Genomic DNA, 22,205 nt, shown 5'->3' with positions numbered 1-22,205 from the left:
CCTCGTGATATGGCTAAAATCCAACCGATGATGATGGAATTTAGGTTTGTCTCAATTTGTCTGGAAACCTGTTTTTTTCTTTTCCAAAAAAGATCTCACTTTATTGATTAATTATTAAACAAGGTAGATTGGGTCCAAGAAATTAATTGGAACAAACATGAACAAATGTTGGAGCATAAAGATCTGTTTCGCAAAGATTGGCTCTTAGTGAACTCTTATATTTGAGAGAGTGGTGCAACACTTCCGACATGTTTGGTACGATTTTAGTGCAACACTTTCAGAGCAGCCATCAATTGCAATGGTTTGATGTGCCGCGGCAGCCGATCAAATCATTCCGGAAAAGTTGGATATAAGAGAATCGTATGTGAAGCATTTCCGTATATGAAAATGGTTGCTGCGGAGGAGGGAGAAAGGAACTGACATTTCACGAAGAGTCGAACTCTTACAGCCAAGAGTTAATATATATTTGACATTGTTACTATTGTACATCATCAAATTTAATGCTAATTAACAGGTAACAAGTCGTGTGTAGTTAGCCTAAAGACACTACCTATATGAATTGCTGTACCACCGATGTTAGGTGATATATTGATTCAATCTCTGTAGATGCCCTAATAATGTATGGTCCTTTCACTCAACTTAAATTTTAGTGAATTGGTTTAGTGCATATAGTTCAATATGGTATGAAAACTAAGAGGTCTCGAGTTCAAATACCTGGACAACACAACATTTATATTAACAAAAGAGAGAAGCACTAGGCATTGGTCGTGTACCGGATAGAGTAAAATCAGTTGTCTCCCGAGCCTTCCATCCGGTCATCACAACATGAAACCTCTGCATTCAACATCTTGTTATTCATGTGGAACATCATTGCAACATTTTTTTCACAAAGCTAACAAAAACATCAATATTTTTTCATTGAACAATAAAGGCAATGAAATTTAGAGGATCATCCAACCAGAGCTTCGGTTTCAGAGATCATCAAGGACATGAGGTAGAGTACCCAACGACATAGGTGGCTGCGGCGATTATAAGGACGTGAATAATGGGGTGAGATCAGCCTTCTTTTAACAGCGCCACATATAATGATTTATGATGCGGAAGAGAGAGAAGTGGAAAAAGTCTTGCCTTCTGTTACTTTTTTTTTCAAAGAGAATCATTGATCTATTTGTAATCAGGATGCCGTTGGGGAGGGTATGGGCTAACCCGCATGTTGGCCTCCCCGTACCCAAAGAAAAATTTCCCCGTATTTACCCTCCCCATAATACCCATTACCCATTTTATCCATACCCAATGGGCATCTCGACAATATTGGGCAAACATCAAAAACAAACTTCCAAACAAGCTGGCGGCTCCCATGGATAAAATCGACAAAGAGGAAGAAAATGATCGAAATCCATCCAAGAAAAAAAATTCCAATCACAATAATGCACCGCAATCCAGGAGGGACGGTGCCAGCAACACCCAGGCGACCCCGTCGTTGAACGCCGCCACCACCAGCGCCGTCTCCCCGATGGGAGTGGTGAGCAAGCTTGGCAGCCGGCCTCGTCGGCGCCCTGGATGATGCCGGCGCGGACGACGAAGGCGACGCTGATGCCGAGGTTGATGCCGACGAGAGCGAGGCTGTGGCGGAACGGAGCGGAGGTCGAGCTTCAGGAACAAGAGGAGGTCGATGCTCGCGGCGGACAGCACGGGCGTTCTTCGGGGCGGGAAGAGTGTGTGGAGGTGGCCTTGTTGCGGCCGAGCGCGGCGGCGGCTCAGGCGCTGAGCGACGAGAGCCAAACGGCGGCGGCTCAGGCGCTCAACGACGAGAGCAAGAAAGAAGCCTAGGCGGCGCTGGGAGAACGGGATCGAGAACATGGGATCGAAGAGCTTCCGTGGGGAATTGGGTTTACCCGTTTCCGTCTGATGCTCAGTGGGTAATTCCCCACACCCGGTCCATTCCGTTTGGGGGAAATAAAATTTGCCCATACCCAGCCCAATTGTATGGTTATCCACTGGGTATTGGGGAATGGTGTCCCAACGGCATCCTGAATTTGTAATCATCAACGGTAGTACAAAAAATTCTAATGTAATAAAATTACAATTTACAAATAGGTCTTTAGACCTGGCGACGGAAACAAGCACTGAACGCATCAAAGACGGGCCACGGTTCTTGCCCCTCCATTACCGGAGACGGATAGATCTTGCCAAAAAAGACATTACAAATAGGTTCTCTTAACTAACACATGATCTTTACACAAGAAGGATATGGCATTTTTTTTCCATTGCACTACTAGATTTCACTTTTTCTTCATTTTTTAATTATGTTTATTCAATTAAATATCATTTTTTAACAGATGTGAATAACAGGAGCATTTTCTTTGACGGATGTAATCATCCCGTCGTCGGGTGATTGCTCCCCTCAGCTCTCGTTGTCCGTCAAGCTAGACAAACATGCGGTGCCGGGCGAGATCAGCGACCTTCTCAATTTGATTCCCCGTCGGCCGTCGCTTGAGCTGAGGGTTTAGACTCGATCGAGATTAATTTAGATCACCGGCTGAGCTGTTAGCGTCCACGGGTGCTTGGGAGAAATTAACAATCAGATGATTAATTCGAGTCCAGAAGAAATGCTAAGCGACCAAGCAACTGTGACTGCCCGCCCGTTTGTTCCGATGTGTTAATTAACCGAGTCGCCACTGTTGAAGCACTGACATACAAAAGTACCGGGAGAGAAGACGACTTTTAAGTTTAATTAACAAGCCATGGTACTGGTACATGCGCGCGCGCTCCATTTCTAAAGGTATTGGTACATGCGCGCGCGCTCCATTTCTAAAGGTACTGGTACATGCGCGCGCGCTCCAGTTCTAAATCCGACGACTTCATTTTTGCATGAGTACTTCCGTATCTCGTTTTATAATCTACTCCCTCCGTTTCATAATTCTTGTCTTAAATTTGTCCAAAAATAAATTTATCTATTCTTAAAAGACATCTAAATACATGTAATATTTCGACAATAATTATTAAACGGATGTAGTAGTCAACTAGTAGTATTTCAGAATTTCCGAATGGCCACTGCTCAAGCTGGCATACAAAATTACCGGGAAAGAAGAGACGACTTTTAACGAACGGTCAAATCAGTCGGTTGTTCCGAGTCTTCCGATGATACATGTGCGTCGTTCCGGTTCAAAATCCGACGATTTCGGTTTAGTTCGTATGAAATCAATCCATTCATATGTATTGATTCCATATCGTTTTAGAATCTAGTCAAATATTTTGAAAGTTGGTCATCAATATACTCCTAACAACATGTACAATACTTTCACATAATGTGTGTTGTTCTTATTTTAATTTGGGAAAATTTATTTTTGATAAAAATTGACAGTCGATCCAAGTGTGACCTTGAAGGGTAGTGTACTTATTTAGGAGTAGAATTATGGGCACGTGGGAATTTTTTATACTCCTTGTGGGATTTCTTTGCTCCTCTCATCAATTCCATGTTCTTGGTATCAGATGAGCATCTTTCTGAACTTCAGACGCGTGCTAGAGTATTGCGTACTATGGAGATTCCTTTACCAACAACATTTCCTAGTCCCGTGGCAAATGACAGGAGCGGCACCACCCCCATTGCACACACCCTCTGACCTGACCATATATCTACGCACACCCCACAAGCTAGCTCGATCACGCCGAGACAACACAGATATGCATATGGCAAGAACAATGGCATCCTACTCCTACCTTACGACGAGGCCATCCTATTCCCTCATCTCCCTAATCCTCCTCCTCTCCTTCGCCCTCCTCTGCGTCAGCTTCCCCGCCTACCTCCAAAACCCGCTGAACCCCGCCGCGGCAGGCGTCCGCGGTTGCTTCACCGCAACAACCAACGACGCCGTCGCGCCAGCAGCGGCAACGACGGACGACCAAGACCCGGAGCAGCTCCGGATCCTCGTGGGCGTGCACACGGTGGCCAGGAAGCACGCGCGGCAGCACCTGATCCGCATGGCGTACGCGCTCCAGCAGACTCCGGGGCCCAGCGCGGCGCGTGTGGACGTCCGGTTCGTGCTCTGCGCGCGCCCGATGCCGCCCGAGCACGGGGCGTTCGTGGCCCTGGAGGCCCGGGCGCACGGGGACATGCTGCTGCTGGACTGCGCCGAGAACGCCGAGGACGGGAAGACCTACTCCTACTTTGCCGCCCTGCCGGCGATGCTCGGCGAGCGGGAGCGGCCGTACGACTATGTGATGAAGGTGGACGACGACACGTACTTGAGGCTGGAGGCGCTGGTGGAGACGCTGCGGGACGCGCCGCGGGAGGACATGTACTACGGCGTGGGGCTGCCGTTCATGCACCGGGAGCGCCCGCGGTTCATGCTCGGCATGGGATACGTGCTCTCCTGGGACCTCGTCCAATGGATCGCCGCCTCCGATATGGTCAAGCGGGAGGCCAAAGGTATTGCCTGCAGGCTTCTTGTCATTCTTTGTCGGCGTCCTAGTCCTAGCTCCACACACTATCGTGTTTATGTGTTTTGCACATTCGGTCGAAGAGCCTTCTTCATCCCAAAAGACCAGTCTAATGGAAGGATGATTACTTTCCCTTGTATAAGTTGTCAGTGTTGTGTTTAGACGTTTTGTGCACTCTCCATCTCCAATCCTTCATGTAAGACCCGTAGCCCCCTTCCACTGGCGAGGTGGGACTAAAGTCACTGATGACGTCTAGTATCGTAACAATTTTTAAAATCTACTTGTCCCATCTGTTCCTAATTTAATCTTTGTCGTAAGTCAACCTTTTAAATTTTGACCAAACTTTTAGAAAAACATATGAACATTTACAACTGTAAATTACTTTTATTAAATCCATTGTGATTTATTTTCATATTCCATAGTTAAATGATATTTCAAATATTAGTACATTTTTCTATTAACTTGATCAAAGTTGAAGAAATTTGAATTAGGACAAAGATAGGACTTGTTATATTTAGGAACGGAGGCAGTAGTAGGTAGGAAATACACCGCTCCGACCGTGTAGAAATGCAAGCATTATCTCTCTGACCAACGATTTCGTCAATACTTCTGTTTTTTTTAAAAAAATTTGTGAAGGGCAGTAGTATGTTGTTGTTTATTATTTCGTCAAAATTAATGGATATTTTTCCTGTGTTTGCATCAGGTGTGGAAGATGTGACCACGGGGAATTGGCTAAACATGGGCAACAAGGCCAAGAACAGAGTGAACATTTACCCCAGGATGTATGACTACAAGAGCGCTGAAGCCGAGGATTTCTTGGAGAACACCGTTGGCCTGCACCAGCTGAAGGAGGACCTCAAGTGGGCACACACATTGGAGCACTTCAACGCCACCCGGTTGGAGCCTTCCAGCAAGCTCAACATCTAGCATTCTAGGGAGTGGACTTCACGTGTACAGATCCTTAGGTGAAAGGTTTGTAAATTCGGAGGGTTGTAAACTGAACCTGCCGTTCTGAAGGCAGCATGTATTGGATGCGGTAGTTTCACATAAAATATCGCAGTGAACAGTTTGATGTCCACAAGATTCATGATAAGACATCGAATAACCAATAAGTGCATGCACTTTGTGTTGCATCGGGCTGCAGTTGCCAAGAGGCATTTGTAGAATTTACAGGTAAGCAGGATTTTTCTGCAATGAACAGCCACCACGCATTAATCAACTTACAGGATACAGCATTGGCCCATATTTTACATGTACACAATGATGGACCCGACCTTCAAAGTCAAGAACAGGATATCTACTCGCGAATTCAATAAAAAAATAGTCCTCACCATCCAACCCTAGCTGTCCGGGTCTTTACTCGAGGGATCGGATGCTTCCCCCTGCCAATGAAAGCTAGTTGATTTTATGTGCAATATGTCACGTACTACAGTTGACATACACAGGTCTAGCCTCTGCTTCTTGCTGCGCTGTTCAATCATCTGAGAAGGTATATGCGCCAACAAAATAGTTGACAGGTGTATCTCAAAAACGGGCTGCATCACTGGAGAGTAATCAGCACATCAGAGCAAGTAAAAACAGACTTGCAGAGAGCCATCCAGCCATTGTCATGTGGCGACTGCAGCAAGGCGAGCAGAACATATATCCAGTGCAAAGAAACAAAAGGCTAGAAAGACCTTTAACTCGGGGCAGGGCTCTTTCTAGACCTTCTTGAATCACTGGACTTGTATTCAGCACCCGCCTCTTCCTTCTGCGCTTTAGGTCTTCTGGTTTTTGCCAAGCTAGGTTCACTTGTTCGAGAAGTGGATACCTGTTGGTGCTTTCTAGATCTTGTGCGCTTTGCATGCTCTGGCTTCAACTTTGCTTTGGCAGACCTGGCACTAGAAGATCCATGCAATTTCTCCGGTGAAGTCACACCCTGTTTAACTACATGTACTAATCCTTGTTGGATCTGACACTGGTCATTACTTTCTTGGAACTCTGAACAAACAACTGATGTTGAAGTTCCCTGCACAATGAAATAGGTATCAGCAAACTTGAAGAAGAAAAAAGAACACACAGACGATAAGGAACGGAACACACAGAGATCATAAGGAAAGATATTTTAATTGCATCACCAATCAATGATCGATTGATGACTATAGTATTACAACCTGTGAGCATCAGTCAAAGAAATGCAATAACAATCATAAAAACATCCTGAAACATACGCAGACTAGTGCAATAAACATACTCAACATTCCATAGTAGAAGAGAAAAAATAAAAAATCACAATAGTGCTGTGCCACACTAGATTCATGAACACTATAAATTGATCATGCTACCAGACATGGGCCAAGCATTACCTTATTTTGAGTCAAACAGGGTTCTGTGCCCTGAGCTTGCTCCTCTTCAGAATCATCCATTTCCTCACATTCGAACTCAACATGCTGGCTATCTTCCTCGGAATCACTTAACTCTTCTTGTTCCATTACAATGCCTTGAATTGCTTCTTCGCTGGGCCCTTCAGTGTCATGATAAGAACAAACATTTCCAGGCTCTATAATTGAAATACTAGCTCTGTCCTTCATAGATCCTTCTGGCTGAATGCTGGATTTAGTACTTCTAAAGTCCTTTGCACTCATGAAGTCCGTCGAGGAACATAAATGAATGTCCAAGTCAATATTGTTCTCCCTCCCACAAGGGCTTATGGATGCTTGCAAATCAATACGGTGCTCCCCCTCGCAAGGGCTTGTGGATGCTTGCCTAGCTGTTGACTGGTCATCCACTGGAGGTTTCCGCATTCGACAGTCAGACTGATTAGCAAACTGATGGCCATCCTCTTCTGGTACTTCCTCATGCATCTCAGCTTCAGTTCTTTGCAGTAGAGGATGGAAATCTATAGTATTAGCATTGCTAGGAGCTCCTTCTTCCATGTCATCTGTAGTCTGCCTATTACTTTTCTCAACTTGAACTTTCTCAAAAGGGAAAAGATCATAATTTCTTGAATTACTAATAAGATTTTGAACTGGATGACTATATGACAAATTCACTTCTTGAGGAAACTGAAAAAGCAAAGGATGCATCGGAAAATCTTGCTCAGCACCATCGTCCACCGTATTTCTGTTGTTAACTACATGTTGCTGTAACCTATCACTAGTACTATGATCAGGGAAAAGATTTAGCTGTCTATAAACACTTTCTGTAAAGGTTGGAGGCGGCACAGGAAACAGATCCTTAGCTGTGTTATCTGAGGTGCCATTAAAATGAGCTGCACTCTGATGAAATTCCTTCTGAGATATCACGCGGACGGAAGGTGGGAGGTTTACGGGAGGCAAATCTGGGGCCAACTTGACCACATGGCCACCTTTCTCTTTACGCAATGAACCTTGCAATTCATCCAAAGTGCCGCCTGATACCCTCTTAGATGAAGAAGGGCCATCAGAAGCGCAAGAGCTAAAAGGTATATATGAGGCGCTCACACCATGTTTTCTACCATTTCTGTTATCCTGTTCAAAGCAGCCATGTGCGGCACCACATTCGTCATCAAGGCTATTGCCCGTCTGCCTCATCATGCTCATGCTCCTATTATCTGTATCTGCTAAAAATGCTTCATTGACATATGAATCATCATCATTTTCAACACCCTCAGAAGCATCATTATCAGCCTGCGACCCAAAAGCATTATAAATTGTGCTTAATGACATCAGTGTACACGGACATAGATTTTAAAATAGCTTATGATATCTTGTGATTTCAGAAACACACTAACCTCCTGCCCACAAACTTCTTGTGAATCAGGCACTGAAGCTCTTAATTTTCTCCTCTTCGCTTCATATGATCTCCGCTTTTCTTTTAAGGTTTCACTTTTACTGTAAGATCGCTGGACTCCAGTGGCAACTCTCCACTGACGCTGGAGCAGTGCAGGATCTCTATGTGGCAGAAGAAACATCCAAACAGATGTCCAATCATTTTTGAATATCTTGAGTCCCTGCAGCAACAGTAGGAAAGAAGTAAAAAGTAAGCAAGTACTAATTCAACAGGGAAAAAAGATAGTCGCAGACACAAATATAACCACCTCTTCGATACGCTGCACTTCCTCAACACTCAGGGGAGAATTCTTCATACGGCGCACATCCTGCATTATTACAAACAAGAATATGCTTAGTAGTATGCTAATTCTTTTGGAAAGACAACAGTCAAAGAGATCAACATCTACTTCCTATAGGAGATCACCATAACAGCCATTACAGAACGAGGGTCCGGTCATCCCAGCCCCAAAACAGTATTGGTTTTTTGGTGCAAGGAACCATGCTCACGTACTCTTTTAGAACACGCAGGAGAGCTCTTTGAAGCTCCCAGTAAAATAGAGTTGGCGAAAACCATTTCCGCAGATTGGTTCTGATTACATAACCAAATGTGGTATGATCCATATTACAGAAATTGGCTTATACAGTTTTTCTGGGAATTTTTATCAGTCTTACTTTAATGTCGTCAAGTAAGCAAAATGGAAATGATATGATGCATACAATTTAAATAAAAGAAAATATTAAAATATTGGCATTCAAAACACTGCCAATACCGCTGTACGAACTTCACTACTTCAAATGTCATTATAAGAAAAAGGGCTCTGCTCAAGATTCACATATCAGTTTCAATACTTAATCAGTTAAGACAATGAGCGTATTCTTGAATCCAAATGGACTAAAGGATTCCAAGAATTTATCAAGTATCTTATGTACCAGTAAATGGAAAGGTATACACATACCTTAACTGGATTATCAGGAGCTTTGGATGAGCTGCGGTTCTTTTGTCTCACAAATATCTGCACCGCAAGAAAATCATGTTATCGAACGGGCATAAAGCATACAACAAAGAGAAATCAATATTTTGAGCAACTGAAAACTTGAGACTAGACTAAGCACAAGGCAAAATCAGAATTTTCCCAAAAGGTCAGGATCAGTGGTTGTAAGCAGATACATGGATACACACGAGTATTTAAAAAAATAGTAATTCATATATCATGGTTTGGACAACGGTTAACTTCACGGGTATGTGTTTTTGCTCTTCATCTAAGCAGGCCCTATCCATTATGGCTAGCTCCTAGTCCTAGAGGTCGGGCACTGGCGCACTGGCCACTGCTTCACTGGGCACTGATGCAGTAAGGGGTAGCACTTATGATTTCTTGTTGGGCCTGGAGGTATCCCAAACATGTCCCAGGTGTATCCACCAAGTATCCATCTTTATATATCTTTGTTTATTTGCCCGATACTCAATGGATACATAAATGTATCGGGTATGTATCCTGTATCAGATATGTATCGGACACGGATATGCAGCCTGACTGACGTATCAGTGTTCCAAGCAACCTGGTGAGCAGTGTGAAACTCTCTTTGCCATGTGCCATGCTAATAAAATCAGAACAGCACCTTTTCTCATACAGATTATTTGAAATGAATTCCGTCCTCCTCGTGTTTTCATATAGTCAGATGAAGTCTGTTCTATCGAGTGAAGCAGATACCAAGGGCACCAAACAAGTGATGAAAAATACTAAGTTATTACATCTACCAATCATAGAAAATTGTGGATTACTCAAAAGAAATAAAAGGATATATGAGGTTTGAAGTACAGTTTTGAAACAAATAAACGACACAAAATAGTACCTGATGTGTTGATTTGCAAGGAAGAAAACGCTTTTGTATAGCTCCCCAGTCATTATTATATTCCAGAAGCCCTAGAGCTAATAATCTGCAGGAAGAACATAAGCTAAGATAAAAAATACAGTGAAAAGTATATGATAGCACAGTTGTATTTCAATGTTATATAATCATATCATGCACGTGAAAAGGGATATGCCATTTGGTTAAGCAAGTGGAACAAAAACATAGCAAACTTAAGATGATTAACCACCCAAAAGGAGGTTGCCCTAGTTCAATATGAAGATGAAAGGACAGTTTAGTAAAGCCAGACACATGGCATAAAACAATGCCAGTAACGCTGGAGTGAAAACAGTACAACTTCAACAAGACAAACCTCGATACTCATTGTTCCTTGAATCTTACATTTTAAAGATCACATGGCAAGGAATTCTGATTGAAATTCATGGGTAGATTAGAATTAATAGAAAAAAACGTAGGTGAAGATGAAAATCATACCTGTCCTCTGCATCAGTGAAAAGCACTCTATTGACCATAACTGCAGGAGGTGGCTTATGAGGAAATAGTGAAAAATTGAAAAGTGGATAAAATCTCTGCGCTAATCTTGCAATATCAAATGGAACAGGAGCAACTGACTCCTTTTTAGTATTCTCAACAAGGGTAGCAGCTAATGATTTCTTGGGCTGTAACTGCCCACGTGAAGCTGGTGATGCTGTGGAAACGATATTTGATCTGCCTTGAGAAACATTGGTAGCATCTTTGGTAGTGCTAAGTACCGGTGTAGGAAAAAGAGGTTCTTTCCTCGAGCGGTTCTTTTCAGCAGTGCCATCCAAATGGCTTTTTCTATACTTCACAACAGCTGTCAATTGAGTAAAAAAATGATGCTTAAGTGATGACAAACAAATGAGAACTGCAAAATTGATCACATACATATTTTACGGTTTCTCTTACCAGCTGCAACATCACTTAAGTAATTGAGGACCAAATGAAGTGGTGAGACGTCAAGGATGGACATAATAGGACTCTTAATTAATGGAATCCATTGGCATTGTAAGCTCTCAGAAGATGTATGACTAAATGCTGACTGGAGATGCTGCCATTCAAAACAGAATTGTTGACGGACAGTGTTTCTCCTAGCCAATGCTTGATCACGGTAGCCAACCAACTCAATTATCATTTTTTTAAGATCAGCAGCCACATGCTGTTTAGATGGGTCGAGAACACATAGAGAGAATATTTGGATCATGAGCTGAACATGTTCATATATCAACATGTGCAATTGGCCAAGTTGCTGATCAGTAAATCCACCCATTACAGCAGCACCAGTTACTGACACCAATGATGAAGGGAGATTGACGTTCCGGGAAGGATATTGCCGTGCACAAGCATGCCCAGGAGCCAGGAGCGCAGGTGAGATATAAGGTAAAATTGGCCGTAAGGTAGAATTAGTTGATTCATGACGACAATTGGTTGATCTAGACAACTCCGGTCTCTTCAGCCTAGTCTGAGGCCTATGGCCATCTTTATCATTCCTGCCATTTCTGTTTTTACAGTTCTCGGCATTTTCATCACCATCACTTTCTAGGGCCTCCTCAATTTCGAGCTCAAAGTCTACATCATTCTCATCTTCATCCTGGGTTTCATCTCCCTGGCAAGCCTGTGAGTCATCACCTTCACCAGATAGGACAGCTGCAAGAAACTTGCGGTATTCCTCTTCCTCATCAACATTCTGCAGGCCACCTTCATCATCTGATTCCTGGAGAAAGGTTTCTAATTCCTCAAGTGCATAATTTGCCAAAGAATATCTTGCCCGTGTCCGCCTGCAGATTGCATCTTCCTCCTCGCTACCTGTCGCTTGCTGATGAGAACTCTGCACTGTTGGAGCGAAGGAAGCTTCATTCTGTAAGGGTTCCTTTTCCAATACATTCGAATGACCTTCTCCATGCTCACAATAAAACTGTGTAGAAGTGCTTTCCGGAGCATTTTCTTTGCAGGCACCTTTGGATGACAATCTTTTTTGCGGACGCGCACAGTCACCTGTGTTTTCATTACCAAGGCTATTGTGAAGATACACTTCAGTGCTTGGCTGATTTTCAAAGCTAGTTTCCTCGCACTCAGCCTCTGAGGTGAGGCTTGAAGAGGTCTCAGATGGTGATTCTTCCCTAAGGAAAGGGTTGAAATCCATATCATCGTCCTCCACATCATCATCGACTTCCATATTAAATGAAGCAAGTATAGCTTAGACAAACAGTGGAATCCCCTACTCTCTGACATTCATTAGGTGAACACAAATGTGTTAATAACCTTATAAAATGTGCTTGCAAGAAATAATGATAAGAGACACAACAATGAAACTTAAGAATAATACATATAACCAGCGGCGGAGCTTAGAAAAAATTCTTGGGCGGGCCAAGCTAAAAGAGAACACAAAATTTTGCTCTCAATCACACCACTTCATAACATATTTGTCGTTCCTTAAATTTTTTGTTCTCATTGGTTACATATATGTAATATTACTACAAACAAAAGAAGCTATACCAAAAGATGCTACCTAAGGAGCTAGACCAGCAAAAGGCAAAGGATCAACAGATGCTGCCATAGGATCTTCTTCAACTCCACTTATATCATCTCTTTTTCTTTTCAAGACAACATCAATTCTTCTCTGAGTGTGCTTCCCCATGGTTGTTGCAATTTGTAAAATTGAAAATATATTCAAGGAAACAATCCACCAACCTGTGCCTTGCAATGAAATTGACAAATTGCAAACTAGGGATTTGGGGAAAATACCTGGATAGATAAATTGGGGAAGAGGAGGAGCAGCGGGCGCAGAGGCGGGGGTGAGCGTCAGCGGCGCGCGCGGCCAGCCGTGGCGGCGGAGCGGGAGGGGCTGCGCCGTGGCCGTCGCGGCGAGGCAGCGCACGGGCCACGGGCGCAGGGCAGGCAGGGGCGCGGAGCAGCGGCGGCGTGCCGGGCTGGCTCTGGCGGTGGCTGGGTTCAGTCCGCCGCCTGGTCCTCACGAGCGCAACCGCGCCCTGGTTGCGGGCGTGCGAGACGACGAGGGGCGAAGCGAAGCAGACAGAGGCAGCGTAAGGGGGCTTATTTCTTCTGCTGGTGGGCTGGGCCTTGAGTAGCACTATTTTTTTTTTTTACAAAAAACCAGGGCGGGTCATGTCCCAGTTTGGCCTCCGTCAGTGCATATAACCGGTGCGATAAATAACATGTAGGAACTAAACAATCTTCTATTTTGGGAAAAATACATATTGCATTACAAAATAAGGAAAGTTACAACACACCGACCAGAAGTGGGGATCGAACGCACGACTGGCTCTCACGTGGCCACACCTGCTTTGATGGAGAGTGGGATGACATGGGTGGGGTGATGGATTGTGTGGGTCCAGCGCGCGAAGAATGTTCACGCGAAAGTAAAGACCAATATAAATTCTTTTATGAATAGACTTAGTTACATTACGGTACATAAAAGCCAATAGAATCAACAATTTAGCAAGGATGAAGATGAATATCAAAACCTTATTCATTTGCCTACGAGCAAACTATATCTTTGGACTTTGGAGAGTTAGGCACAATGGAAGATGACTAGAATGCACAAATACAACGTAGGACGTCTGACCTACAAACAACAACGACCATCACGAAGCACACTCGAACTAGGTTGCACAGATATAGTGATACCGATACGAATACGGACACCACGATACCACGATTTTGCAAAAACACCGATAAGGACAGTGCGATACCACGACTTTGCAAAAACAACAATATGTATAAATTTGTGATTTGCTTCCCAATTCAAGAACTACCTGTACTACCACTGGTGCCAGTGCTCAGCATTATCTAGCAGTTACATTAACAATATGAATAAACTTGTGATTTGTAATTAAGTAGACTGAACAGAGAAGCTATCAGAGAAGAAAGAACCTCGAACGGGGAACAGAGAACAGAGAAGGAGAAGTGGAGAGGGGACATGGGAGGAGGCCGGATGGAGCATGGGGAGCCGAGGAGAGGAGGAGGGGAAGGAAACTGAACCGCGTCGCCTCAGCGGAGACAGGAGAGGGCGGCGGCAAGGCAGCAGCAGCCAGCAGGAGCGGCGAGGCGACGGCAGCGGCGCAGCAGCCAGCAGGGGCAGCAAGCCGGTGGCAGCGCAGCAGCAGGGGCAATAACACCCGAATTCACAAAAACTTTCGTGTGATTTGTGAATGAGAAACAGAACTGGAAATTTTCTGGGAGAAAATTCCAAATTCTCTCAGTGCCCTTCTACAATCGCTGACAAATTGATAAGAACAATCGGAAATAATCAGGGCAAAGAGGTGAAATTAGGGCTTACAAAGTAGAGACCCGGTGGCCTCCACCCAGGGGCGAGAAGCGTGCTAGATTGGGTATGGTTGTAGCTCCGCTCTTCGGAGGGCTCCGCACCTGTGGCCTCGGGGGAACTGTGGCTTCAGCGGCGGAGGCGGAGTTGTGCGAAGACGTCACGACGGCGACGGGGAAGGACGATGTGAGCCGGCCGTGGGCGGTGACGAGCAGAACGAAACGATCCAAACCGGGCTGTCGGGTCTGTGTCTTTTTTAACGGAGGAGGCATTTGATTCATTTTGTGGCCTGTTTAGTTTACTCACGGGCCTCGTGAGGTCCACTTGGGCAGAAGGAACGAGCGCAGCCCATACGGCCCATATACCCTACTTGACGTTAAACCCTAGCCCACCGTGCTGAGACGAATCTGCGTCGTTTATCTTGGCGATGATGCGATCTCAACCGTCCAAATATCGGCCGCTTACTACATACACATAAGGCGCCTCCAACGCGCGCCGTCGCATCGCCCTCAAGAAGCCTCCACCAAACTACCCAGCTCTCGTCTCCGGCGGCGGAAGGTAAACAGCAGCAGCCATGGTGAAGGGACGCACGGGACAGCGCGTCAGGCTCTACGTCAGGGGCACCATCCTCGGATTCAAGAGGTGAGGCAGCGCTTCTTCGCACACCCAAAGCGTTCAATGCGGCTGGATCTAGTCATTTCCTTATTGCGATTGATTGAGCCTTTGCGCTAATGGCGTGTGGTGTGTTGCAGGTCGAAGTCGAACCAGTACGAGAGCACGTCGCTGGTGCAGATCGAGGGGCTCAACACCAAGGAGGACGTGTCGTGGTACGCCGGCAAGCGCATGGCGTACGTCTACAAGGCCAAGACCAAGAGCAGCGGCACCCACTACCGCTGCATCTGGGGCAAGATCACACGCCCGCACGGCAACTCCGGTGTCGTCCGCGCCCAGTTCAAGTCCAACCTCCCGGCAGAGTCCATGGTGACTTACTGACTGCCCAATCCTTTCTTTTACCGATGCTACTACCCTGATGATTTTTTGCTGAGTCTGTTGTTTTGTTCCGTGTGTAGGGGCGCAAGGTCAGGGTGTTCATGTACCCAAGCAGCATCTAAGGTTAGCATCAACCTAATCACTTGCGTTTATGTAGCCGTTCAATGTATAATTTTGCTGTTTTTGTCCTCGAGATGACATTGCATTACTAATTTTATTCTATATTTTGCGAAACATTTTGTCCTCGGCCTTGAGATTCATAAGGTTGATTGCGTCTTAGGACTTGGTACTTCATGTTAGACATTAATTGTGAACTTGATATTGAGTAATATGTCAATTGAGGATCATAATTTGTTCTGTTACATGATATGCTGCTAATAGATATGGATTCTGTGAGCCTTGGTAGTCTGCATCTTAAGAAGTACTGTCAGTGTGTGTTGTCAATCTGTTTTGTTCTATGGCCATTGGATCTGAGTTGTCAATTGCTCCTGTCAGTTAGAAATATATGGCGTTCTAGACATTGACGTGCTCTCCCGCGTAAATCCTTATGTTTTTTATATCAGAAAACGTTGCTGAATGATATTTTCAAAATCTCATAGTAGTAGTAATAATATTTACGTCTTACCAATCTGAATGTTATACTCTGTGCAGAATGGAGGGAGTATTAGTTTTTGAAGCTGGAGAGTTCTGCCTGGTACTTTCTAGGAAGTCATGTAATTCACTAATGGATGCCGTATTTCTCAGTAAAGAATGGATTAACAATTACAAATTGTTTGTAGACAAGAATGAGTCAGCATGTTCTGATGATTGAATAGTATCAAAATCAAATGTTTGGAACATACTCCCTCCGTTCCAAAAAGGAGGGCGCATAACCTCTTGCAGCCAAACCAATGCAGGGCAAAGTTATCTCATTTTGGACCTGTTTGCCTTTTGAGTAGTACTCTGTGCGTGCGCAATCTCCTCTTGCTGTGGGCTGCTGTCGCTATCACTAGTCAGCTCCTTGCATGCAAACAATTCGGAAGAATTTGCATTGGGCCCACCACTACGCTGCTTGTTGCTTGCACACGTCCGCTCCGCTTCCACCTCCTTGCATGCGGTGTGGACAGAACTGTTTGTTTGCTCATTGGACGGATGACCAGCAAGAAATTGTTTGGAGGGAACGAATTTTCGGCAGTAGACTGATTAGTACCGCCAACGAAATTGAAATTTGAAAACTGGTCATGTCCTACGCTCCATCTTCCATTCTGCTCATCCTTTGCTCCATCTTCCATGCGCTAGCATGAGCTGAAAATCCAATTCTGCTCACCACTCACTCTGTTTTCTTCTCTGCTTTCCTTCATGACTGACTTGGATCTTAACAAACTGATCAACTGGGATCGGGTAGAATAGTATGAGGGTGAAGTTGAGGATTTGCGTTATGATTTGCAGTGGGATACTGATGAAGAACGAGAAGGAGAGGATGCTGCCGGCCGCAGCAGCCCACGGATCGAGCTTGCCGGACACGGGAATGAAGTTCTCGGTGTCGCCGGCCGCGGCAGCCCACCGCTCGAGATCGCCGGCCACAGAAATGGAGTCCTCGGTGTCGCCGGCCGCGCGGCAGCCCACCGCTCGATCTCGTCGGACGCGGCGATGGACTTGGACCGCCGGCCGTGGGAATGGAGTTGACGACGTTGCCGGCTGCGGCAGCCCACGGCTAGAGCACGTTGGGCGCGGCGACGGACGGCTCAAGCATGCTGGACGCGGTGGCGATCATCAGGCGGAGCAGCACCTTGGCGAGCCTCATTCTAGACGCGGCAACAGAATTCATGGCGCACGGCTCGGGCTCAACGGCAGCAGAAGCTTCTCGCCTGGCTCAAGCTCGGGCACGCTGGAACGTGCTGGCAGCGTGTCATTGCACGAGGCTCCGACACCGGGGGCGTGCGGTCACACCCCCTTTTAGGTTCGGCAGGGGCGTCGGGGATCACTTCGGCGATCGTCGGCGTGGCCGATGGCGTACACGGACTGCAAACTAATGTACCCGGAATACATGCAAGCTAAGGACACATGCATGCGCGTTATAGCTTCTGAGTTTGTTATTAGCCAAAGAACTGGGGTGTTACAGCTTGCTGAGGGAGTCCCCGGGTGCTCTCTCTCTTTCCGGCTAAGTACCGGTTACTACTTTTTGGGCTATTCCTAGTAGTGAACTGTGAACTAGTCCAACCAACCGGGCTTCCAACCCTTTGACCGTCGGTGGGGGTCCTACTTTTATAACCAAGGGGATACCACAGGTGCCAAGGTGCATGCATTACAAGTGTCGAGCGGGGAGGCATGGCAACTCCCCCTCGGTGCGCTGGTGGGCGTGCATGAGCGCCAACTCCTCAGCCAGGGGCCTAAGGCCTAAGAACTAGCCCCTGACATCCACTGTTTACCTGACTAGACGGGCAACGCCCCTCCTGTCGGCTCATTTAATGCGCCGTGCGCCTCGCTCCATGCCCTGGTGAGACTGCGCACTTGACGCCTGGCACGTGCCCGTGTGGCGCTGCTGCTTTGCCTGCTGGGCCCCATCCTTGTGGCGGGAGCCTGTGCCTGGGAACCCCTCCTCCCGGCAAGTGGCTTCCCGGGAGGCGCCCAGGCCTGACCACATCCGGGAACCTCCCCGGCAAGTGGCTTCCCGGGGGTGTCCCGGCAGGAATATTCCCCGAAGCCCCGCTAGCCTTTCCAGGCTGGTAGCTTGCCGGGCTTCTCGTGGCTGCAGCCCGGGATGCGACCCTCCCGAGAACTCGGAGACGAGGCCCACGCGTCGCGCAACGGTGGTACCCCGGGTGCCACTGGTGCGACACAGCGGCAGCGCGTGGCTTAATGCCTAATCGCCGCGGGCGTGGATGCACTCGGCTGGGACTCACTGCTAGTCGCGGACGCGGTGTACCAGCCAATGAAGTCCAGGTACACGCCGAAGAGGTGCACGCGAGCGAATACGGCCACGCCGACGAGCAGCGCACCGGAGATCACGGCGACGCCGACGACCATGGCCACCATGCAGACGACCAACATGCCAGAGATCAGGGCGACGTCGAGGACCATGGCCATGCAGACGACGAGCATGGAGATCACGGCGACGTCGACGCCGACGACCATGGCCATGCAGACGAGGAGCACGCCCATCACGATGGCCATGCAGAAGAGGAGCCCATCACGATGGCCATGCAGACGACGAGCACGCCCATCACCAGCATCATCATCTCCGTAAGTTTTTTTTTTCTCTTTTGCAATGCGCATCTGTTGTACACACATCGATTACTCTTGTGGTGTTTTATTGTTGATTTTGCCATTAAAAGCTGCTAAAGCTAATTCTTTTCCTCCCTTTTTCTTCAATTGTAGATTTCGTCACAATGGTCAGTCAAAGGAGAAAATAGAGCAATGAAGAGAGACAAACACTTTATGCGGCAATGCTTCGTAGAACATCTCTCCATGTTTTGAATAAAGGTGTTACTCAGGCTGTTTCTCTTGAATTTGATGTACCTAGACGGACTGTGCAGAGAATCTGGACTGATGGACAACGTGGTGGTGTTGAAGGAGTCAATAGTAAGAAGCTGAAGAATTGTGGTCGCAAAAGAATTGCATGCGATGCCGATGCCATCAAAGAGATCCCGCTATCTAAGAGACCTCAAGGATCTGCCCAATGAATTGCATATGGTGAAGACCACTTTGTTTAGGCGGTTGAAGGAGGGCAGATTTAGGCGGCCCACTAATGCGTTCAAGCCGACTATCATCGAAGAAAACAAGAAAGCTAGGGTTCTGTATGCACCGTCCATGTTAGACCCACGGAGCTTACCTCATGAGCCTAAATTTCTGGACATGTACAACACCATTTATATTGATGAGAAATGGTTCTATCGCACAAAGGGAACCCAGAAATTTTACTTGGCAAATGACGAGGAGGATCCATTGAGAACCACACAGAGCAAGCACTTCATCGAGAAGGTTATGTTTCTTGCAGCCGTTGCTAGACCAAGATTTGATGTAGAAAAAAACATTACATTCGATGGGAAGATTGGCATCTTTCCATTTGTGACCGAGAAGCCAGCTGAAAGGAGTAGTGTGAATCGACCGAAAGGTACTATGGAAACTAAGGTGTTGCCGACGGTCACCAAGGAGGTTAGTCGTGATTACCTGGTGAACAAAGTATTGCCAGCTATCAAGGAGAAGTGGCCTGAAGAAGATCGTGGTAGGCCAATCATCATTCAACAAGATAACGCAAAAACTCACATTTCAGTCCATGATCCAGAGTTTGTAGCAGCAGCCACCTCCGATGGGTATGACATTCGGCTTACATGTCAGCCACCCAACTCTCCTGATACCAACATTCTAGACTTGGGTTTATTTGCTGCACTTCAGTCTTTGTTCCAAAAGTCATCTCCAAGATCTCTCAAGGACATAGTCACAAAGGTAATTCAAGCTTGGGATGAATATCCGGTTGTCAGGAGCAACCGTGTCTTTTTAACCCATCAAACATGCATGCGAGAGATCATGAGGTTGAAAGGAGAACACAAGAAGATCCCGCATATCGGCAAACAAGCTATGGAGAGACTTGGCTGCGCTGCACTGTGAACCCACCATTGTAAGTGAGGCTGCAGAGTTCCTAAATGGGACTACACAGGAGTAGTACCAGTACTCTGTCCTTGGTTTGATGTTTTGTACAGCATGCTGTTTCACTACAACGCGTAAAGCTTTTGCTAGGAATTTCAAAGTGTCGCAAGTAGTGTTTCTATCAAAAATTTGTAGTCGGTCTTTTATCTCTAGCTATCTTGGTTATCATGGTTTGTTTGGAAAGAACAGTTGAAGCATGGAACAACAACAAAATACTCCTAGTTTTGGAACAAATCTTACACAAACATACACTTTGCCGAATCGACATCCTATGCAAGCATAAGCCTTGCAAAAACAAGAACAACAACAAAATACTCCCCAGTTTCAATGCTCCACACATAAAGTATTACTTCTTCACTTTCATGTGACACATTTTCCAGTAATCGGGTAGATAAATTTTCATCAAAGGCCAATAAATATCTTTAGTGTTTTCATCGTAAGTATCAGGTGCGTACGCCAATTCGTAGTCCTCGCTATTCATGGTATCGGGAGCTTCTTCCTTGCAGCAATCAGCAACTCCAGGTTCTGCAGCCACACACTGGTCCTTGTTTGCCTTGCCTGAGTACATGGACGCGCACTGGACGGCCATGACATCGCGCACGCTGCTGCCATCACCCATGTCACCGCGGCTGCAAGCTCTGTCTCTAAGCATGCCACCACCATCGCCTCCGCACCCACGCACACAGCAGAGATTGCGAGCTCCGTCATCGTCGCTTGAGTCCACGGGCACGCACTGGATGCGCTCGCCAAGCTGGGAGTTGCACGACCTGCCGTGCATGCCGAGGCCGTGGCCGTGGCCGAGCCCACGCGCGTCGTGGCCATGGCCGAGCTTGCCGCACGTGTGTCCAAGTCCACGCGTCGTGCCGCCGTTCATGTCCCGAGTCCGCACACGCCGTCGTCGAGACCGCACGCACGGCCCTCGCTGTGTTGGTCGCCTTCTTCCTCGCGGCCGATGGAGAGTTTGCTGCTGAGTCCGTAGGAGCCGTGGCCACGCTCGTGCATGTCGCCCATGCTCGTGTCGTGGCCGACCCCGCGCACGCCGTCTTCCACCGGCTCGTCGTCCGACAAGTCATGCATGCTGCTGTGGATGAGCCCGCGTGCGCCCTCACCGAGCCCGTCGGGCTCGTCGCGGTGGCTGCCGCGCGGGTCGCAGTGCTCGCTGTGACGGACGGGTCGCCCTCCACCCACGCGCTTCTCTTCTTCCGTGTCTTCTTCCTCGCTGCAGACGTAGAGTTCGTCGAAGCCATCTTCTTGACTCTCCCCCCAAATTGAAAGATCTTGGTATTGAGCATCGTCGGTCTTGTCATCGGAGTGGTCGCAAGGCATGTCGAAGCCAACGGCAAGCGGAGCTTACTCGTCCTCCACAGACGGAAGACAAGCTCTCTTCGATTTCTCATCAAACATCTCGATTTTTCTTTTTGATTTCATCTCGTCTTGGTGTTCTTCTCTTGGAGTTGGAGGCGGAGGCAGCAAGGTGCAGTGGAGGAGGAGCAGGAGGAGTAGTATTCGGGAGGAGAAGAGAAAAGGGGGAAGAATCTGCATGCAGAGTAAAACAAGAAGGTAATAAAGTGATCAGACGGGTGGGCAGTTGAGTGGACAGAAAGTAGGGGCTCTTTGGTCAGGTGGGAGGAGAAAAGAGGAGCGCGCCCTCCTTTTCGGAACATCGCGACAAATGTTACGTGTCTTTTTTTTCGGAACGGAAGGACTAATACATAGTGCATTTGGCAGTACCAGTTATAAGACACTGTTTATGTAAGATCTTTCTTTATTTTCATCAGCATACATTCGGCTCTATTTTGGTGTAGCAATACAACAAATAAGAAATATGATCCTGCATTAAATTATTATTGGCACTGTATGAACGTAAGTTGCTATCTGTATTACTCACGCATCCTTACCATAGCTTTACTAACATTGTTTATCTCTGCTTTGTTGCATGCAGGTTTTACTGAACAAGGGCCAGTAATGCTTATTTCTTCCTTTTGCCGTGAGCTCAAAATGTGATGAATCTATGTTGGCAATTGAAACTGTTCGCCATGTATTCAGAGACCCTGTTGAAGTTTTGGTTAGTCTCGTTGTGAAATGTGCGGACCATTTTAGTATTGTTATATCAGCACTGAAGCGTAATTTGCCATCACTTTATTTGCGTTGTTTGCATTTTTTACCACCAGCCGTTTTTGGTTCTC

At 46.5% G+C, this 22,205-nt stretch overlaps 4 protein-coding genes across 6 annotated transcripts; 3 read left to right on the top strand and 1 right to left on the bottom strand.

Moving 5' to 3' along the window:
* Positions 1-3,702: 3,702 nt before the first annotated feature.
* Positions 3,703-5,696, top strand: LOC100834037 (beta-1,3-galactosyltransferase pvg3). Its single transcript, XM_010240835.2, has 2 exons — positions 3,703-4,429; positions 5,144-5,696. Exons 1-2 carry the CDS (start codon positions 3,703-3,705, stop codon positions 5,365-5,367), a joined length of 951 nt encoding a protein of 316 aa, XP_010239137.1. The 3' UTR covers positions 5,368-5,696.
* On the bottom strand, positions 5,543-14,625 carry LOC100833724. 2 transcript variants are annotated; one of them, XM_010239368.3, is made up of 9 exons: positions 14,419-14,625; positions 11,028-12,343; positions 10,575-10,935; positions 10,083-10,167; positions 9,188-9,244; positions 8,498-8,557; positions 8,192-8,410; positions 6,786-8,087; positions 5,543-6,448 (listed from the first exon to the last, which is right to left on the bottom strand). In XM_010239368.3, exons 2-9 carry the CDS (start codon positions 12,292-12,294, stop codon positions 6,119-6,121), a joined length of 3,681 nt encoding a protein of 1,226 aa, XP_010237670.1. In that variant the 5' UTR covers positions 12,295-12,343; positions 14,419-14,625; the 3' UTR covers positions 5,543-6,118. The 2 variants fall into 2 exon arrangements, with proteins under 2 accessions (XP_010237670.1, XP_010237671.1); XM_010239369.3 differs by lacking the exon at positions 14,419-14,625 and adding an exon at positions 12,864-13,130.
* Positions 14,626-14,883: 258 nt separating this feature from the next.
* Positions 14,884-22,186, top strand: LOC100846452 (60S ribosomal protein L35a-1). Of its 2 annotated transcripts, none has more exons than XM_003577434.3 (4): positions 14,884-15,045; positions 15,156-15,384; positions 15,474-15,516; positions 21,962-22,186. In XM_003577434.3, the coding sequence occupies exons 1-3, from the start codon at positions 14,978-14,980 to the stop codon at positions 15,513-15,515; spliced, it is 339 nt and encodes a 112-aa protein (XP_003577482.1). In that variant the 5' UTR covers positions 14,884-14,977; the 3' UTR covers position 15,516; positions 21,962-22,186. The 2 variants fall into 2 exon arrangements, with proteins under 2 accessions (XP_003577482.1, XP_003577481.1); XM_003577433.3 differs by lacking the exon at positions 21,962-22,186 and adding an exon at positions 16,045-16,304.
* Positions 16,440-20,112, top strand: LOC100833420. The gene is made up of 2 exons (XM_010239367.3): positions 16,440-18,615; positions 18,751-20,112. Exon 2 carries the CDS (start codon positions 18,997-18,999, stop codon positions 19,978-19,980), a length of 984 nt encoding a protein of 327 aa, XP_010237669.1. The 5' UTR covers positions 16,440-18,615; positions 18,751-18,996; the 3' UTR covers positions 19,981-20,112.
* Positions 22,187-22,205: the final 19 nt, after the last annotated feature.

Source organism: Brachypodium distachyon, chromosome 4 (assembly GCF_000005505.3).
Source record: "Brachypodium distachyon strain Bd21 chromosome 4, Brachypodium_distachyon_v3.0, whole genome shotgun sequence".
NCBI classification, from domain to species: Eukaryota; Viridiplantae; Streptophyta; class Magnoliopsida; order Poales; family Poaceae; genus Brachypodium; species Brachypodium distachyon.
This window is presented reverse-complemented; position numbering and strand designations above follow the sequence as displayed.

What these genes read in the sequence shown, in the direction of transcription:
- LOC100834037 (XM_010240835.2), top strand. Translation starts at nt 3,703, where the DNA reads ATGGCATCCTACTCCTACCTTACGACGAGGCCATCCTATTCCCTCATC. An exon ending in GGTCAAGCGGGAGGCCAAAG is followed by an intron (nt 4,430 to 5,143) that starts GTATTGCCTGCA and finishes TGTTTGCATCAG; the next exon opens with GTGTGGAAGATGTGACCACG.
- LOC100846452 (XM_003577434.3), top strand. Translation starts at nt 14,978, where the DNA reads ATGGTGAAGGGACGCACGGGACAGCGCGTCAGGCTCTACGTCAGGGGC. An exon ending in ACCATCCTCGGATTCAAGAG is followed by an intron (nt 15,046 to 15,155) that starts GTGAGGCAGCGC and finishes GGTGTGTTGCAG; the next exon opens with GTCGAAGTCGAACCAGTACG. An exon ending in ACCTCCCGGCAGAGTCCATG is followed by an intron (nt 15,385 to 15,473) that starts GTGACTTACTGA and finishes TTCCGTGTGTAG; the next exon opens with GGGCGCAAGGTCAGGGTGTT.
- LOC100833724 (XM_010239368.3), bottom strand. Translation starts at nt 12,294, where the DNA reads ATGGAAGTCGATGATGATGTGGAGGACGATGATATGGATTTCAACCCT. An exon ending in TTCACTGATGCAGAGGACAG is followed by an intron (nt 10,168 to 10,574) that starts GTATGATTTTCA and finishes TTCTTCCTGCAG; the next exon opens with ATTATTAGCTCTAGGGCTTC. An exon ending in CTTGCAAATCAACACATCAG is followed by an intron (nt 9,245 to 10,082) that starts GTACTATTTTGT and finishes CTTGCGGTGCAG; the next exon opens with ATATTTGTGAGACAAAAGAA.
- LOC100833420 (XM_010239367.3), top strand. Translation starts at nt 18,997, where the DNA reads ATGCCGATGCCATCAAAGAGATCCCGCTATCTAAGAGACCTCAAGGAT.